The sequence below is a fragment of the Oncorhynchus tshawytscha genome, linkage group LG13 (genome assembly GCF_018296145.1).
Source record: "Oncorhynchus tshawytscha isolate Ot180627B linkage group LG13, Otsh_v2.0, whole genome shotgun sequence".
Lineage (NCBI taxonomy): Eukaryota > Metazoa > Chordata > Actinopteri > Salmoniformes > Salmonidae > Oncorhynchus > Oncorhynchus tshawytscha.
Genome location: NC_056441.1, coordinates 12,503,806 through 12,523,586, shown reverse-complemented (window position 1 = coordinate 12,523,586; position 19,781 = coordinate 12,503,806). Strand labels below are relative to the sequence as shown.

At 41.9% G+C, this 19,781-nt stretch overlaps 1 protein-coding gene and 1 long non-coding RNA gene across 2 annotated transcripts in view; both read left to right on the top strand.

The window, feature by feature from the left end:
* LOC112238448 (solute carrier family 45 member 4-like) overlaps nt 1-4,875 on the top strand; it is a 57,690-nt gene extending 52,815 nt beyond the window's left edge. Inside the window, 3 exon segments of the mRNA XM_042295181.1 lie at nt 224-435; nt 3,353-3,362; nt 3,365-4,875. Coding sequence (XP_042151115.1) covers nt 224-435; nt 3,353-3,362; nt 3,365-3,711 — 569 coding nt within the window. The 3' untranslated portion in view covers nt 3,712-4,875.
* Nucleotides 4,876-18,002: 13,127 nt separating this feature from the next.
* On the top strand, nt 18,003-19,553 carry LOC121839038. The gene is made up of 3 exons (XR_006078559.1): nt 18,003-18,067; nt 18,983-19,098; nt 19,521-19,553. It is a non-coding gene; the product is annotated as an uncharacterized LOC121839038 (long non-coding RNA).
* The last annotated feature ends 228 nt before the right edge of the window (nt 19,554-19,781 follow it).

The following is a 19,781-nucleotide window of genomic DNA, read 5'->3' as shown; positions in this document are numbered from 1 at the left end:
CACTGAAACAAACTTATTCCAGGCCACATGAAATCTAGGTTACCAGCATCGCCAATGTGCTCTCGCTTCTGCTTTGCATGTTCTTTGGGGTTTTAGACTGAGTATCTTGTAAAACACTTTGTGACACCTGCTGACCTAAAAAGGGCTTTATAAAATACATTTGATTTAGCATCTCCTTGTTTATATTCCCAAATGCTTATAAACTATTCTATTCTGTTTGCAGCCGTACTACAGAAGTACCTGGACAACTTTGACCTGAGCATCAAGGTCATCTACGTCTTGGGTACTCTGGGCTTCTCCATCGGTACAGCTGTCATGGCCATCTTCCCCAATGTCTACGTCTCCATGGTGATGATCAGCAGCATGGGCATCATCTCCATGAGCATCTCCTACTGCCCTTATGCCCTCCTGGGACAATACCATGAGATGAAAGAGGTAAGGATCTATACTAGTTAGTACACACACTGATATAACAGGTTAGTTAGTACACACTGATATAACAGGTTAGTTAGTAGACACTGATATAACAGGTTAGTTAGTTTCACACTGATATAACAGGTTAGTTAGTTAGACACTGATATAACAGGTTAGTTAGTAGACACTGATATAACAGGTTAGTTAGTTACACACTGATATAACAGGTTAGTTAGTTTCACACTGATATAACAGGTTAGTTAGTTACACACTGATATAACAGGTTAGTTAGTTACACACTGATATAACAGGTTAGTTAGTTACACACTGATATAACAGGTTAGTTAGTAGACACTGATATAACAGGTTAGTTAGTAGACACTGATATAACAGGTTAGTTAGTAGACACTGATATAACAGGTTAGTTAGTAGACACTGATATAACAGGTTAGTTAGTTTCACACTGATATAACAGGTTAGTTAGTAGACACTGATATAACAGGTTAGTTAGTAGACACTGATATAACAGGTTAGTTAGTTTCACACTGATATAACAGGTTAGTTAGTTATTTACACACTGATATAACAGGTTAGTTAGTTAACACTGATATAACAGGTTAGTTAGTATACACTGATATAACAGGTTAGTTAGTAAACACTGATATAACAGGTTAGTTAGTAGACACTGATATAACAGGTTAGTTAGTTACACACTGATATAACAGGTTAGTTAGTTACACACTGATATAACAGGTTAGTTAGTTACACACTGATATAACAGGTAGGTTAGTTAGTAAACACTGATATAACAGGTAAGTTAGTTAGTTACACACTGATATAACAGGTTAGTTAGTTAGTTACACACTGATATAACAGGTTAGTTAGTATACACTGATATAAGCGGTTAGTTAGTATACGCTGATATAACAGGTTAGTTAGTAGACACTGATATAACAGGTTAGTTAGTTTCACACTGATATAACAGGTTAGTTAGTAGACACTGATATAACAGGTTAGTTAGTAGACACTGATATAACAGGTTAGTTAGTTAGTTAGACACTGATATAACAGGTTAGTTAGTATACACTGATATAACTGGTTAGTTAGTAGACACTGATATAACAGGTTAGTTAGTAGACACTGATATAACAGGTTAGTTAGTAGACACTGATATAACAGGTTAGTTAGTAGACACTGATATAACAGGTTAGTTAGTTGCACACTGATATAACAGGTTAGTTAGTAGACACTGATATAACAGGTTAGTTAGTAGACACTGATATAACAGGTTAGTTAGTTTCACACTGATATAACAGGTTAGTTAGTAGACACTGATATAACAGGTTAGTTAGTAGACACTGATATAACAGGTTAGTTAGTAGACACTGATATAACAGGTTAGTTAGTATAGACTGATAATGCCGCTGGGGGTACACAAAATAAAAATGTGATTCACATAAAAAAATATATATTTAAAAAAGATCTTCATATTTTTCAACAGGGCAGAGGTTTTTTTCTCGTCCGAGTTGCCTCATTTCCCTGCCAAAAATTAAATTAAACCATCCAGTGTTCAGTGAAATAACAACACAATGTCAAATACAGGCAGCCTAGTAAAATAATTAACATCCAATCACGTTAACCGTTACTCTCGTGGGAATTCCACTCACTGTCCGTATGTAGACAAACGTAGCTGCTGCTCATTCAGTTTGCTCGAAAATTGATACATGGTTAAAAAAGCAAGGCCCGCGTCCATAGAGACACATACCAGCTCTACTGGTAGTACTGCTACTACCTGCAGTACTACACCTGCACCTGTTGAAGACACAAGTTGTTCTGCTTCCACAGCACATCCAATGCCAGCATCAGTGATTCTACATTTGTTGTTATCTCTCTTCTCTCCCTCTCTTACTATCCTCTCTCTTCTCTCTCTTCTCTCCCTCTCTCTTCTCTCTCTTCTCTCCCTCTCTCTACTCTCCCTCACTCCTCTCTCTACTCTCCCTCTCTCCCTCTCTCCCTCTCTCTTCTCTCCCTCTCTACTATCCTCTCTCTTCTCTCCCTCTCTCTTTTCTCTCTTCTCTCCATCTCTCTACTCTCCCTCACTCCCCTCTCTACTCTCCTCCCTCTCTCTTCTCCCTCTCTCTTCTCCCTCTCTCTACTCTCCCTCGCTGCTCTCTCTACTCTCCTCTCTCTACTCTCTTCTCTCTCTACTCTCTTCTCCCTCTCTTCTTTCCCTCTCTCTACTCGCTGCTCTCTCTACTCTCCCTCTCTCTCTCCCTCTCTCTACTCTCCCTCTCTCTACTGTCCCTCTATCTACTCTCTCTACTTTCCCTCTTTCTACTCTCTCTACTATCCCTCTCCCTCTCTCTTCTCTCCCTCTCTACTATCGCTCTCCCTCTCTACTCTCTTCTCTCCCTCTCTCTTCTCTCCCTCTTCCTCTCGCTGCTCTCTCTACTCTCCCTCTCTTTACTATTCCTCTCTCCCTCTCTCTACTATCCCTCTCTCTACTATCCCTCTCTACTCTCTACTCTCCCTCACTCCCCTCTTTACTCTCCTCTCTCTTCCTCTCCCTCTCTCTACTTTCCCTCTCTCTACTCTCCCTTGCTGCTCTCTCTACTCTCCTCTCTACTCTCCCTCTCTCTACTCTCCCTCACTCCCCTCTCTTCTCTCCCTCTCACTTCTCTCCCCCTCTACTCTCCTTCTCTCTTCTCTCCCTCTCTCTTCTATCTCTTCTCTCCCTCTCTCTACTCTCCCTCACTCCCCTCTCTACTCTCCTCTCTCTACTCTACCTCTCTCTTCTCTCCCTCTCTACTCTCCCTCGCTGCTCTCTCTACTCTCCCTCTCTCTACTATCCCTCTCTACTGCTCTCTTTTCTCCCTCTCTCTTGTCTCCCTCACTCTTCCCTCTTCTCCCTCTAACCTCTCCCCTCCCTCTCTCCCAGTACATCCACCACAGCCCGGGAATTCCAAGCGGGGTTTCGGCATCGACTGTGCCATCCTGTCGTGCCAGGTGTACATCTCCCAGATCCTGGTGGCGTCGGCGCTGGGTGCAGCAGTGGACGCCACGGGTAGTGTGCAGGTCATCCCCATGGTGGCGTCCGGCGGCTCCTTCCTGGGTTTCCTCACCGCCTGGTTCCTGGTCATCTACCCAAGTCACGGCGACGCGGAGGCCAAGGGCGAGCAGAAGGCTCTAACAGGGCCCGTGTCCGATAACAGCGTCACGGAGAAACCCAGTGTTCTAAAACTGTCAAAGAAAGGTGCCACCACTACGTGTAAAGTGCAGTGCGAGTCCACTCTGTAATTTGATGTGATCGCCAATTAACTGGAAAGGTCGGAGCTTACTGTAACCATAGCAATGCAACGATCATCAAAAAATAAAAACCGACATTCCTTTTTTTACAACCGGGCCGTTGCCACCCAATAATCTGCTGATGGCATGGGCTTGACCGACCTCTTTCTCAAAGACACACATGGGCCATGATGTGTTAAGGTTTTGATTTGTATTTCATTTAATTTGGGGCCTGTCTCTCGCTCGTCACGGTCTAAGGACTGTGGTGTGGCGAGGAGAGGACAGGCGTCTCTCCCTCTCAGGGCCACCAGGGGCCGCGATCGAGGCGGTCCAACTGGACAGGACAGATCAGGGGACGGTGGATACACATGAGACCGACGTTCACGCGCTGAGCTGGGATCTCTGGAAAAAGACATGCACTTCACTCTCACTTCCATTCAAGGGTCAAGATGAAGGAAAAGACGAAGAGTCTCTAAGAAATATTATATTCTTCTAATAAGTGAAACATTTGAAAATGCAGAAAATTGCTCTTTTGATTGAACATGATTATTTAGTTTACTTTCCTCTATATATTTTTGACATTATGTTGCAGAAGGACATTGTTATCACCAAATGGGCCAGGCCCGGTATCATTTACAGGGTTGATGTATTACTTTTTGGACTTAAAAGGTTTTTAGTAGCTTTAAGAGGAAACTGCACATGTATAAGGAGGTGATTTCTCAGTTAGGAGAGGAGGGGGAGGAAGGCATTGTTTGGTAAATCAATCAGTTGTCCTAATTATTGAATTTCTAACTGTTATGACATACTAAATTGTAATAGGACCAGTTACACCATGTGTCAAACTCATTCCACACAGAGCCGAGTGTCTGCTGGTTTTCGCTCCTTCCTCGTACTTGATTGATACATTTAGGTCACTAATTAGTAAAGAACTCCCCCTCACCTGGTTGTCTAGGTCTAAATTGAAAGGGAGAACTAAAAACGCCAGACACTCGACCCTCCGTGGAATGAGTTTTACACACCTGAGTTACACTATATCAACTGTACACAAGCATTTACCAAACTCGCTCCTGGGGACCACAAGGGGTGCCCGTTTTGGTTTTTGACCTAGCACTACACAGCTGATTCAAATAATGAATTCATCATCAGGCTTTGATTATTTGAATCAGCTGTGTAGTGCTAGGGCAAAACCAAAACGGGGACCCTTGTGGTCCCGAGGAGCGAGTTTGGGAAATACTGATCCACACAAATATATCTTTATCCTCTTTAGTAATTTATAGTAAGGATCCTATTTTCCACCTTTCAGAATATATCCTTCTGAGATCACAAGGGCCTCACCGTTGACGGAGAACAGAAACACTTTTAGGAAATGAGAAAGAATCTCAATGCTGCATTGGAGTTACGGAGAATTGCATACCAAACGGAGGACAGAAGTTGAGGAGCACTGTAAGGAGCTTGGAAGCTCTTCTGTCTCACAGAGGAGAAACAGATTTCAGGCTTCAATTCGTTCTCTTTGTCTTGTTTCAATTGCATTGTTAATGGATTGTGTCACTCGCTGCACAATTTCAGCTGCTGACGTTTGTTTGAGGATGTAACTAATACTAGCTAGATGTTTGTCAAATGTGGGAGTGCCTGCTCATGGAGGGGGGTGTAAGTCTGAGTTTTGGGGAGGAGCACTTAGGCAGAACTTAAACTGCAGGAATTCAAGTTGATTATTTTCCTACCATATAGGTCTTCCTTTTATTTTTCTAACTGAAGTAATGGGTCTTGATAGAAGAGTTCATATCCAGGGGCCTCCCGAGTGGCGCAGTGGTCTAAGGTACTGCATCGCAGTGCTAGCTGTGCCACTAGAGATTTTGGGTTAGAATCCAGGCTCTGTCGCAGCCGGCCGCGACCGGGAGACCCATGGAGCGGCACACAATTGGCCCAGCGTCGTCCGGGTTACGGGAGGGTTTGGCCGGCAGGGATGTCCTTGTCCCATGGCGCACTAGCGACTCCTGTGGCGCGCCGGGCACAGTGCGCGCTGACACGGTCGCCAGGTTCACGGTGTTCCTTCCAACACATTGGTGCTGTTGGCTTCTGGGTTAAGTGGGCATTGTGTCAAGAAGCAGTGTGGCTTGGTTGGGTTGTGTTTTGGAGGACGCACGGCTCTCGACCTTTGCCTCTCCTGAGTCTGTACAGGAGTTGCAGTGATGACCCAAGACTGTAACTACCAATTGAATACCACGAAATTGGGGAGAAAATGGGGTAAAAAATAGAAAAGAAGAGTTATATCCTCTCACTTGTAGTGCATTTACATTTAACACCTAGTTGCTGCATGGTTTGGGCCTTGTGGCGAGTTATGCTGTAATCTGAAGCGGCCTTAGCTAAATGTTAACACACCATGTTGGCTCTCTATGGCCTACATGCACCCTGAGCCAGAATGGGGGCTCAGTTGCATTCTTCTATAGACTACATGGTGGACTGAGTGTGGAAACTAGTGAAGGGAGTAGAGCTCCACTGTGGAACTCATTATGGCTCTAGTCTGAGCATGCTGGTTATGGCTTTACAGGCCCGTGTGTCTCTGCTGTGACAGGCCCCAGGAGGTCAGATCAGAGCCTTAGGGCTATAGAGCTGGGACTACCCAATTACTACATCCAGGTTGGCTGTGTTTCTACACAAATACTTACCGTATATGAGATATGGCTTCCTTCTCCTATGTGTTTATTATATTGAAGTTACAGACTACATCGCTCTGTTGTCTCTTGTTAAGGATACGTGTTAATCAGTAGAGGTAGATTTGTGAAAGTGTAATTTAACCTTCATTAATGTGTCGAACTGAAAAACAAAAAGCTGAAATCTTTTCAGAGTGTCAAGAGGAGATTCAAACCAAACTTGAAGTGTAAACAAACAGAGTGCATGAAGTATTTGACAAATCAGACGATTGTTGCAATAATGTTTTCTGCCTCTGTAAGCAAGGGTGGAAGTGTTAAGTTTCTGGGGTGGGGTGAACTTTTTTAATGCATGGCTGTATGTATGTGAATCATAGTTATACTGTATGAAAAACAACAACCATGTATTCGTAGCTAAAGAAGCATAGTATTGGTTAGGTTTTTTAGAGAAGAACCATGCCTTGTTGAATACTTGAAGTGCAACTTGAGTGTTTCTAAGATGCAAGGAAGTGTATGATAGTTTTCCTGAACCTCTAGCTGTTGACTCTGGAATGTTGACATAGTGGCCTATGTTGAAAGGCCTGCTGGGAGTTTGCGTTTCCTTGATTCCATCAGGTGACAATGTTAAAGTCATGAATGTAAAATATTTTTGTGATGGGTAGAGGGTCTGCACAGAACTTGCACATACAAAGTTTGAAGAAAAGAAGAAGAATCTTGCAAAAGAAAAAGTACTGGATATGTTTTATATATATATAGCTCTTTTCATGTTAAATGGATGCTTTCACTTTATTTAAATATAACATATATAAATACAGATATATATTTACAGTAACAAATGCAAGAGGTATGTTACAGTAATCGGAGGACTGGAATGTGTTTGAAACACGTGTGTGAGCGCGTCATCTGGTTCTCAATTCACTTTATTTTATAAGATTGAGGTCACACTGCAATACCAATATTTCATTTGTTAACTTTTCAGACAGAAATGTGTTTTTTGAATAAGTATAATTCAATTTGATAATTAAACTCATTTAATTTCCCTCTTTTCTTTTGATAGGAGAATGCTATCATTAATCTCTTGATTATTTTAAAAATACTTTTATAAGGTCATTTTATTTTAGGACAATGAGAGTTGCATATAGTATTTTATGTAATGAATTTATCACTGATATTACTTAAAGAATGGGAAAAACAGTATTTGCAGTCAGTGTAAATACTATTTGAGTTAATTTTGCTGCTATAAAAAGCAGATTATTTGTATTAGCTGTTTTTCTATAAGGACTGTATATACGTTGTGTAAATATGCTTGAGACTGCATATGTAGAACCATGGAAGAACACTGTATTGAATGCACCTTTAAAAAAAAAAAAACTCAAGGGCTTCTGTCGCTTTATTGTTGTATTGCACTCATATATTACCTTTTGAAAACAAAATATTAGCTATGTAACTATGTTAATAAACTGCCATCATCTATGAAATACTCTACATGTGTAATATAAAGTATTAGAGGGTGGTTTGTTTTTAGGTCAATATGAGGAAAACCAGTGTACAGTCCGAAGATCTTGGTAGACGAAGAAGACACGAAGGCTATCAGTGCATTAAGCGCCAAACTTTAATGATGACTTATCAGGGTTATAAAATGAATAATAAACTGGAGTGGGAATAACTACACCTTCACACCATATCACACATCACATTCCACCTCGGGTCAAACCACAGGTCATCTGCCCTGAGCTAACCACAGCTTCCTCTTTCAGTTAAAGCCACACTCTGTAAGATCCTGTTTATGATAAGGTGAAACAGTTGCTGGCCTAAGCTACATAAGTCATATACTATTTATAAACCAAGGGGGGTATTTGATTCATTTAAATGACTGGAAATCTACCAGACTGCAATACTATGTCTTGCCAGTGGTGGAAAAAGTACTCAGTTGTCATACTTGAGTAAAAGTAAAGATACCTTCGTAGAAAATGACTCATGTCAAAGTGAAAGTCTCCCAGTAAAATACTAGAGTAAAGGTCTAAAAGTATTTGTTTTAGATATACTTAAGTATCAAAGGTAAAAGTATAAATCATTTCAAATTCCTTATATTAAGCAAACCAGACGGCACCATTTTCTTGTTTTATTTATTTTACAGATAGCCAGGGGCACACTCCAACACTCAGACATCATTTACAAATGAAGCATGTGTTTAGTGAGTCTACCAGATCAGAGGCAGTAGGGATGACCAGGGATGTTCTCTGTTTAGTGAGTCAGTCAGATCAGAGGCAGTAGGGATGACCAGGGATGTTCTCTGTTTAGTGAGTCAGTCAGATCAGAGGCAGTAGGGATGACCAGGGATGTTCTCTGTTTAGTGAGTCAGTCAGAACAAAGACAGTAGGGATGACCAGGATGTTCTCTGTTTAGTGAGTCAGTCAGATCAGAGGCAGTAGGGATGACCAGGGATATTCTCTGTTTAGTGAGTCCTCCAGATCAGAGGCAGTAGGGATGACCAGGGATGTTCTCTGTTTAGTGAGTCAGTCAGATCACAGACAGTAGGGATGACCAGGGATGTGCTCTGTTTAGTGAGTCCTCCAGATCAGAGGCAGTAGGGATGACCAGGGATGTTCTCTGTTTAGTGAGTCCTCCAAGTCAGAGGCAGTAGGGATGACCAGGGATGTTCTCTGTTTAGTGAGTCAGTCAGATCAGAGGCAGTAGGGATGACCATGGATGTTCTCTGTTTAGTGAGTCAGTCAGATCACAGACAGAAGGGATGACCAGGATGTTCTGTGTTAAGTGAGTCAGTCAGATCACAGACAGTAGGGATGACCAGGATGTTCTCTGTTTAGTGAGTCAATCAGATCAGAGGCAGTAGGGATGACCAGGGATGTTCTCTGTTTAGTGAGTCCTCCAGATCAGAGGCAGTAGGGATGACCAGGATGTTCTCTGTTTAGTGAGTCCGCCAGATCAGAGGCAGTAGAGATGACCAGGGATGTTCTCTTGATAAGTGTGTGAATTAGACCATTTTCCTGTCCTGCTAAGCATTCAAAATGTAAATCAAATCAAATCAAATCAAATTTTATTTGTCACATACACATGGTTAGCAGATGTTAATGCGAGTGTAGCGAAATGCTTGTGCTTCTAGTTCCGACAATGCAGTAATAACGAACAAGTAATCTAACTAACAATTCCAAAAAACTACTGTCTTATACACAGTGTAAGGGGATAAAGAATATGTACATAAGGATATATGAATGAGTGATGGTACAGAGCAGCATAGGCAAGATACAGTAGATGATATCGAGTACAGTATATACATATGAGATGAGTATGTAAACCAAGTGGCATAGTTAAAGTGGCTAGTGATACATGTATTACATAAGGATGCAGTCGATGATATAGAGTACAGTATATACGTATGCATATGAGATGAATAATGTAGGGTAAGTAACATTATATAAGGTAGCATTGTTTAAAGTGGCTAGTGATATATTTTACATCATTTCCCATCAATTCCCATTATTAAAGTGGCTGGAGTAGAGTCAGTGTCATTGACAGTGTGTTGGCAGTAGCCACTCAATGTTAGTGGTGGCTGTTTAACAGTCTGATGGCCTTGAGATAGAAGCTGTTTTTCAGTCTCTCGGTCCCAGCTTTGATGCACCTGTACTGACCTCGCCTTCTGGATGACAGCGGGGTGAACAGGCAGTGGCTCGGGTGGTTGATGTCCTTGATGATCTTTATGGCCTTCCTGTAGCATCGGGTGGTGTAGGTGTCCTGGAGGGCAGGTAGTTTGCCCCCGGTGATGCGTTGTGCAGACCTCACTACCCTCTGGAGAGCCTTGCCTTGTACTTTTGAGTGTCAGGAAAATGTATGGAGTAAAAAGTACAGAATTTTCTTTAGGAATGTAGTGAAGCAAAAGTGGTCAAAAAAATATAAAAAAAATAAAGTTAAGTACAGATACCCCCCCAAAAATACTTAATTAGTACTTTTAAGTATTTTACTTAAGTACCATACTCCCACTGTGTCTTGGACATGATCTAAACATAATGCACAAATGAGACCTTGTGCACAAAAAGGGCCACTCGTCTGGGAATGTTGACAACAGTCTCTTATACAATGTTCCCACCTCGTGGTGTTCTTCTCGCGTTACATTTCTCACCCCTGGAAAGGGTTCTGCGTTTCATGGATGTTTCTCTCAGCCGCTGGATGGCAGCATTTAACTACATATTGTAACCAGCAGTACTATACATTTATAATCGTTTTATTTGTAACATGATTGTAGTTGTAGGCGACAATATAAATCTTAATTGAATCGCAATACAGTTGAACTAATATGGTTTTAAGGAGTTATCTGCGTCTGATTCTTTTTAGTCCTGAATCTAATTTGAATCTGTGTAGGCTATGAGCCGCCTTTTTACCAGGAAGTTGTATGGAGCCGACAACGGTTGAAATGTGGCATTTGCTCCACTTCTCTGGTCTTATCCGGTGAGTGGAGTGTTTGGGTCAGGTCAGCCGCGTACTGTGTGGAGCTTCGTGTGCGCTTTATCGACAATAAAGTTACATTTGACGCCTTCATTATTTCACCAACGAAGGTACCTGATGGAAAATAGCCGATTGAATAGAGGTTGGTGATGTCTTGTATTTTCTAAAAGTGTCATAAGAGAGCTAGCTATATGTCAGGTTTAAAACAATCTGACCACTTTTTTAAAATTTAAGATGCAAACCTTCTTGTCACAACAATGCCATTTAAAGTGTCAAGACCGTGTCAAAACTGAATACAGCTGACGCTGTCCCCTACCTATACTGTCATCACTTTTCCTCTTTTGTGTTCTGTAGTTTAAATGAGAAGTCAACATGCGTTTATAGATTAGGACAAAGATCAGTATACCTGTCGTTAGACTATAAATGGCACCCTATCAATAAGATCCATGAGGCACAGACTTGCGACGTACCTGAGATTTAGAACTAGAATGACCCGGAGGACCGGGTTCTGCCAGAGCAGAGTACATACTAGATGTCTGTGGTTTCATCGACTCGTTTATTTCTGGAAAATCACATTTTAAAACCCATCGTTGGTGTCATGTAGTGTAGTAACAGTGCACGTGTCTTTTCAACATCCTCTCTATGTATTCAAGATGCATGTTTTGGAATATTTCTATATTTGTATTCTGTTCACTCTGCCATTGTTGTGGAGTTACTGTAACATTCGGATGGATTGCTATTCTGAACTGCACCTTGAATAGTTGTGTACAGGCAGAACTATTAGTCCCCCCCCAACTGTGGATTTTGAGAGAGAATAACATTACTCCTAGTGTTTTCCATTACACAAGGTTGGGCTACTCACTGGTCCAAAATGTTGGGCAGGGATTTCATAGACCTGCTGTAAGCACCACTGCAGCTACACTGATAAGAAATGGATGTGCCTTTTGGGGAGAAAAACAAACTGCTTGGCCTTTATGAATCACACAATCCTACTTACTCTAGGCCTCTTTGTTGTGTCTTGTGTTTTTATCTTTTGAGTTAAACTTTTTGACCAAATAGGTCATATGTAGTATTAGGAATATGATTATTTACATGGTAAATAAAGACTATGAGCACTGCATGCAGACAAAATGGCAGTTATGACAGGATGATTTCTAAACTGTGTCAACAAAGCAAATAAATCTCACTAAGTAATTCATGGTAACTTCCGGAAGTATGTTTGGATTTCTTTACATGTTATTGTGTTACAAAGTGAGATTAAAATGTATTTAATTGTCATTTTTTTCGTCAACAATCTACACCAAATGAATACTCTGTTAAAGTGGAAGAAATATTCTAACATATTTTAAAGATGAATACAAATGAAATATGCTGAAATATAATCGTTGCGTAAGTATTCAGCTCCCGGAGTCAATACATGTTGGAAACGCCATCGATTACAGCTGTGAGTCTTCTTGGGGAGTCTATAAGGGCTTTGCACACCCAGATTTGTGCAATATTTGCCCATTTATGATTTGCTCAATTCTCTGTCAAGATGTTGGGGATCATGTCTAGACAGCCATTTTCAAGTCTTGCCATATATTTTAAAGCCGATTTAAGTCAACTTGGTCACTCAGGAACATTCACTGTGTTCTTGATGTGCAACTCCAATGTAGATTTGGCCTTGTGTTGTAGGTTATTGTTCTGCTGAAAAGTGAATTCCTCTTCCAGTCTCTGGTGTTAAGCAGACTGATTCAGGTTTCCTCTAGGATTTTGCCTATGCTTAGCTAAATCCCATTTCTTTTCATCCTGAAAACTCCACTGTATTTGCGGATTTTTCAAGCATACCCATATCATGATGCAGCCACCACCATTCTTGGAAATAAGGAGTCAGTTACTCGTTGATGTGTTGTGTTGGATTTGCCCCAAACATAAGGCTTTGCATCTAGGCCAAAAAGTGTATATCTTTGCTTTGTTTTTTTTGCAGTATTACGTTAGTGCCCTGTTGTATACAAGATGCATATTTGTATTCTTCTTTTCAGTCTGTCATTTATGTTATTATTGTGAAGTCACTACAATGTTTTAAAATCACCAATGGCCTCATGGTAATATCCCTGAGCAGTTTCCTTCCTGTCCTGCCCCTCAGTTCAGGAAGACGACTGTATCTTTGTTGTCTGGTTGGTTTAATACATAATCCACAGCATAATTATTAACTTAACCATACTTAAAGAGAGATTCAATGTCTGATTTGTTATTATTACCCATCTACCAATCACTGCCCTTCTTTATGAGGCTTTCGAAAAGCTCCCAGGTCTTTGTAGTTGAATCTGTGCTTGACATTCAGTACTTGACTGAAACCTTACAGATGTTATGGGGTACAGAGGATGGGTTCATCATTTAAAAAAACGATTATTTCACACAGTGAGTCCATGTAACTTATTATGTGATTTGTTAAGTCAAATTTTACTCCTGAACTAATTTAGGTTTGCCTAAACAAATACTTATGCAAAGATGATATTTTAGTTATACGTTTTTATATACACTACCGTTCAAATGTAGAAATGTCCTTGTTTCTGAAAGAAAAGCACTTTTTTTTCTCCAATAAAACAACATCAAATTAATCAGAAATACAGTGTAGACATTGTTAATGTTGTAAATGACTATTGTACCTGGAAACTGCAGATTTTTTTTGACTGAATATCTACATAGGCGTACAGAGGCCCGTTATCAGCAATCATCACTCCTGTGTTAGCTAATCCAAGTTTATAATTTTAAAAGGTTAATTGATCATTAGAAAACCCTTTTGCAATTATTTTAGCACAGCTGAAAACTGTTGTCCTGATTTAAAGAAGCAATAAAACTGGCCTTCTTTAGACTAGTTGAGTATCTGGAGCATCAGCCTTTCTGGGTTGGTTTACAGGCTCAAAAGGGCCAGAAACAAAGAGCTTTCTTCTGAAACTCATCAGTCTATTCTTGTTCTGAGAATAGACTGTGAATAGACTCTGAGTAAGCTCTTATCGCTGTAGAAATCTTCACTCCCATACCAGCTCCTTTCTGGAACCTACATCAGTAAAGCCCCATCTCTGCTTGATTAGTTGTTGTTTTTTACCATCGCCAACAACAGGAAAGTATGCAGGCAAAGTAATACGTTATGGAGACAACATGTTGTACGTGGTTTATATGAGGTTCAAATCGTACCTTTCTGCTTTACAGTTGACAAAAAAATAAAACTAAGTCAACCTGACGATTCACTTAGATAAGTTACGGTAACTTCGGATACTTGATTTCCTCCCCTGGGCTTGGGATTCATGTTAAACATGTTAATGATCGGTTGCTGGTTAGCTGCCTGAGTGATCAGGCCCCAACATCTGGTGGGACGACGATGGGTTTTTCATGATTACCAGGCCGGCATGCAGGATCTTAGTTTATAGGGTATGTATGCTGACTTCTATCAGGCCTTAGTGACTTATAGAATGACTAACCTAACTGACTGTCTGTATCTGTCGTTCCCTAGACCTGAGGCCATGTTTCAGATGATTCTACTGAGATGGGCTTTTCCTCTAGGTGATTCTGATCTAGACGGGTCCTGTGGAAGTGAAGAAAGTGGTAGAGGAGGAGAAGCAGGAGACTTATCATTCTGACTCTATTCTGGATCTATGGACTGTAGACAAACCCCATTTGTCTTACGTCAGACAGTGCGACTCATTCCACATTTGTTTGAACTAACGTCGTACAGGAGGAGTTTTGCGTAGGAGTGACGCCACCTGTTGGACTCAGAAAAGAAGACAATGGCCGTGTGTGTGTGTCAGTGGTGTCCGGCTGGCTCTGCTGTCGTCTAGGCTCTGATGGCAGATGTTCCCTCTGGACTACTGGAGGCTTGTGTGGTGGTTGGAGCAGTCAGCAGTACACTCAGGGAACTCTATCAGGTAGGTACTGCTGACTCAATCGTGTTCTTACCAACTTCTCCCAAACAACTGCCCTTTTGACCACTAACGCAACAAGTTAGAGAAAATGTTTCTATGGTATGAAATCTTCCCCTACTTCTCTGCTTGTCAGATCTGCGATCGGATTCCAAATCGTGCATATGTTTTGGAGCGGCAGGGTAGCCTAGTGGTTAGAGCGTTGGACTAGTAACCGGAAGGTTGCAAGTTCAAACCCACGAGCTGACAAGGTACAAATCTGTCGTTCTGCCCCTGAACAGGCAGTTAACCCACTGTTCCGTCATTGAAAATAAGAATTTGTTCTTAACTGACTTGCCGTGGTTAAATAAAGGTAAAATAGAAAATAAATAAATAAAAATAACCCATTGCCTGCTCTCTTTCCAGCTTTAGTAAATCATGTCAGAAATGTGCAGATTCACTACACTGTATGGTTTTGCTACACATTGATTTTCGTGGGCTTAGGCTTCCACCACATCGTATCAATCATATGACACATAGTCATACGCATCACATGTGGGCCTGTATATGATATCATGTAATGTTTCCTCTTCCTACCAGTCACACCAGCAGGGTCAAATCAAAGAGCTCCCCCTGTTGGAGACGGAGGTACTGCAGGTGCACGCCCCACCCTTTGTGACCAAAGAGAGTGTGAGTAGCGAGACCAAGGGTCAGGGTCACGCCCCGGCCTTCACCAGGATCCAGAGGAGGCGCTCCTTCATCAAGAAGAAGAGGGGGAGGCCTGGTACGGCTAATGGAGAAGCAGCCAAGGGTAGCGATGGATGGGGTGGCACCACAGAGGACATCAGTGTCCCCAAGGACCTGGACCTCATCGCCCTGCCTCAGCTCTGCTTCCCAGGTGACACAGCGTGGTGATTTCGGCTAGCCACACACACACTACACCATAGCACTATATATTAATGCTCAAAGGAGTATGTTCATAACTCCAGATTTGTCATCTTCATCACCAAAGGTGGATGTGTCGTGCGATTAAGCAATAAGGCATGAGGGGTGTGGTATATGGCCAATATACCACTGCCAGGGGTTGTTCTTAAGCACAACGCAACGCGGAGTGCCTGGACACAGCCCTTAGCTGTGGTATATTGGCCATATACCACAAACCCCAGAGGTGCCTTATTGATTTTATAAACTGGTTACCAATGTAATTAGAGCAGTAAAAACAAATGTTTTGTCATACCCGTGGTATACGGTCTGATATAACACGGCACTCGGCCAATCAGCATTCAGGGCTTGAACCACCCAGTTTATAATTCCTGTTATATGAGGTCTTGTGTCTGCTTTCTTCCATTGGCCAGGGGGTCTTCAGATAGCCAGTGAGCAGAGAGAAGACTCGTACCATTACCTGGTGTTTACTGATGTCTTCGGGAACAGGACACATGCTGTAGTGGTGCAGTACTACAGGCCTATACAGGTGGGATGGCTTACCGGCTGAGCTTTATCCATGCCCACTGGAATGCTTTACCTTCTTCAATAAAGAGTGGTTTATAATTTGAAGACGGATGGACATAAGCATGTTCATCAGCAAAACAAATATTTATTGTGAACATTGGCCCTTTTTAGGTCCATGTTCTTTTTAAATACATTTGTAGACTTTTACATTTGCTGCTATGGGAATGTAGAAGGACACATGAAATATAAATACAGTCTACATCCACATGAACAGTCATTTCAATTACTGTTCACATCAGGTCATTGGTCACTATGTAAAACATTGCTCTCTGATTGGTTGTCTGCTTGGGTCCCAGTTCTCTCAGGATGGTGGGCACCAAAATGGCTACCGGTTGTCCTCCAAGTCGTCCCGTCTCTACACGGCGTACGGCATCTGTGTCATCTCTAAATACCCTTACTACAACGCTCTCAGGGACTGCCTGTCATGGTGAGAACAATTCACCATCCTCTTACCATCCTCTCATTCCTCTAGGTTTTCGTGTTTTAAGTAAATACCGAATGAGAATACAAAACAGTAGACGACAGGTTATCACAGTAAATACGGCCAGATGTGGGCCGTTGTTATAAAGGGATCAGTTCAGTTCATCTTAGACACCTATTGACCTGTTTGTTGTGTTTTGACTGCATGGTGTCCATCTAACGGGTGTGTGCTCAGTCTCTTGTCCCAGCTCAAGCCCAGCTGGATGGGGGACTTTGAGAGAGGGTGAAGGAGTTTTCAGCCAAGCTGGCGCTGGTGCCCATACCTCCACCTGGACAACTGCATGTGGTGAGCCATTTGTCTCCCTCTATGATTTACTGGCATTATTTAACAGTAGAGATCATGTTAAGGATGAACTGTAAAACCAATCATGGGCATTTTGCCAATCTCTGCTCTACCCAGTCTAGTGTATGTTTATGTAGTGTGTTGTATTGTTAAGTGACTAACATTAAAATAGTGTAATTTAACTATCTGTGTTCCTCTACCTGTTCTGTCCCAGGTGTTTAGTCTGAGGCCTCTCCAGATTGGGCTTCCTCCCGGGAGGATAAGGACCGGCCAGCTGTTGACCTCGACCTCCATCTGCCTTTCCTGTGCTTTAGACCCCGACAGCTCCTCCAAGTGAGGACAGACAGCCAGATTATACTGCCTAACCCACTACATTATATTTTCTTTCAATGCAATTAAAGAGACTAAAAGACTGTGGGAATGTGATAATGTGCAAATGTACAGTATGTTTCTGTTCGTCTGTTTGGAATGGTAAAAGACATGTCTATATCAATCAGACCTGGGTTCAAATATAATTTAGGATATTTCAATTACTTTCAAAGTCATTTGGAAGTAATTATTTAGATTTTTTTTATTTTTTTAAACACAGGTAGTTGAATATTGGAATATATTTGGAAATACTTAAATACACAGTATTAATACAAATGCTTAAATAATCCCAGGTTTGTTTTGGCATTTAAAATAATGTATTTGGAAAAAATGTTCAAATAGTAGGCCTATAAATGGAAAAAATAAAAGGAAATAATTACAAAATCCTTTCAATAGTTGATTTGGGCCCCATTATTAGAAAATACTTAAATACACCGAAAATAAGTATTTAAATAATAAAATACACATGTATTTGAAGCCAGGACTGATATCAACGTTACCGTCTGTCTGTCTGAATCTCATCAGATCATTACCAGCCTGCTGACAGAGCAGAGGGTAGTAATGTTTTCCTGTGACTGGGCCCGGCTCACCCTGCTGGCAGAGAGCCTGATGTTCTTCATCCACCCCCTGGTGTGGCAGCACCCCTTCGTCCCCGTCCTCTCAAGCCAGATGCTGGACTTCATGGCGCCCACCGCCACCCCATGGGCTGTCATCTGCACCATTATGAAGAGGTGGCCGCGGTAAGGATGGATATCACTAGCGTACATGGCCATGCTAGAATAGAATACTGTAGCATGATCAGGTAGTGACCGTTATAGTGATAGTGACCTCTTCCTGGGGCGGAAGATAGCCTAGTTGTTAGAGTAGCTGCTGGTTTGAATCCCAGAGTCAGCCGGGCAACCGGAAGGTTGCTGTGATCATGCTGGGTACCATCGCCTGCCAATGTGCCCTTGAGCGAGGCACTTGTCCATCTGTAATTGCTCCAGGAGTGCTGCATTGCTGGGTTTGTGTGTGTTTTGGGGGTTGATTGTATAAAGACATATTTCGGTTTTAATGGACAATGAACTTCTTCTCATTGGCTGTTACCTGAACCCCTACAGGAGGTATCCACGATAAGAATAGCACCAGCACTGTCTGACAATGTTCCTCGTATCACTGATTTATTTATCATTTTAATAAACTGATTTGTCAGTCTTTATCATTTATCAGCATGTTCTACTTATTTTTACATAGTATAAAGGATCATGTGGTTCAATGTCCTAACTGACATACAGGACAGAAGTTAACAGAATGTCCAGTTCATTTGAGCTGACCTTTCTAACTTGTTCTCCTCCATTACAGTGTGTTCTAAGAGAGACAGAGCTGACCTTCCTGACTTGTTCTCCTCCATTACAGTGTGTCTCTAAGAGAGACAGAGCTGAACTTGTTCTCCTCCTCCATTACAGTGTGTTCTCTAAGAGAGACTGACCTTCCTGTTCTCCTCCATTACAGTGTGTTCTCTAAGAGAGACAGAGCTGACCTTCCTGACTTGTTCTCCTCCATTACAGTGTGTTCTCTAAGAGAGACAGAGCTGACCTTCTTGACTTGTTCTCCTCCATTACAGTGTGTTCTCTAAGAGAGACAGAGTGTTGTTTTACTGTCCCCTCTCCTCACAGGAAACAGATGATCTGATTCTGGTTAACATTGATGATGGCATCGTGTCGTCTTCCTCGTCCGACGGGGTTGACCTGCCGGACGTCCCGCTGGCGGCCAGAGAGTGTTTTCTAACACGGTAGGACAGGAAAGGATCTGGGACATGTTCATTAGGCACGACGTAGCAAAATGTTTTTCAACGGAAAATGGAATGAAGATTTCGGCTGGGATGTCTGGACTGTCCCTCCTGTTTCATTCTATTTTCTTACGTTTGGTGTCTAATGAATATGACCTGACGACAAGACACTCGATTGCTACGCTTACACACACACATTGGGTCTTTGACCAACGGATCAGGTGATTTTCCAATATTGGGTTAAAGATCAGAATTGGCCACAGTTTAAACACAGCCAGTTAGTTTAAGGTCCTATGTGATCATATTGCTACTGTCCATCTGCTCTGCAAACTACATGGATTGATATAAATAGGGGAAGGGGGTTTTATGCAAATATGAGTTCCACATGTTTTCTGAATATTTTTCTTACGTGTGTGTGTGTGCAGGGCGGAGGGTCTCCAGATGCACTCATGACCTGGGACGGTGTCACCTGGGGTCCAGTACAGACGTCACGACCAGAGGGCCCAGAGGGAGGCAGTGGCAGAGGAAACTTAACACACATCCAGAACATCACTCTGGAACTCATCGTCAACATCTTCAGGTCAGCATGAAACCAATCTCTTGTGGACAGACTACGCAAACATAGATGGTTACTGAGCATCTGACCAAATTATGCTGCATTTTGAGTTCTGGGCTAACCGAAATTA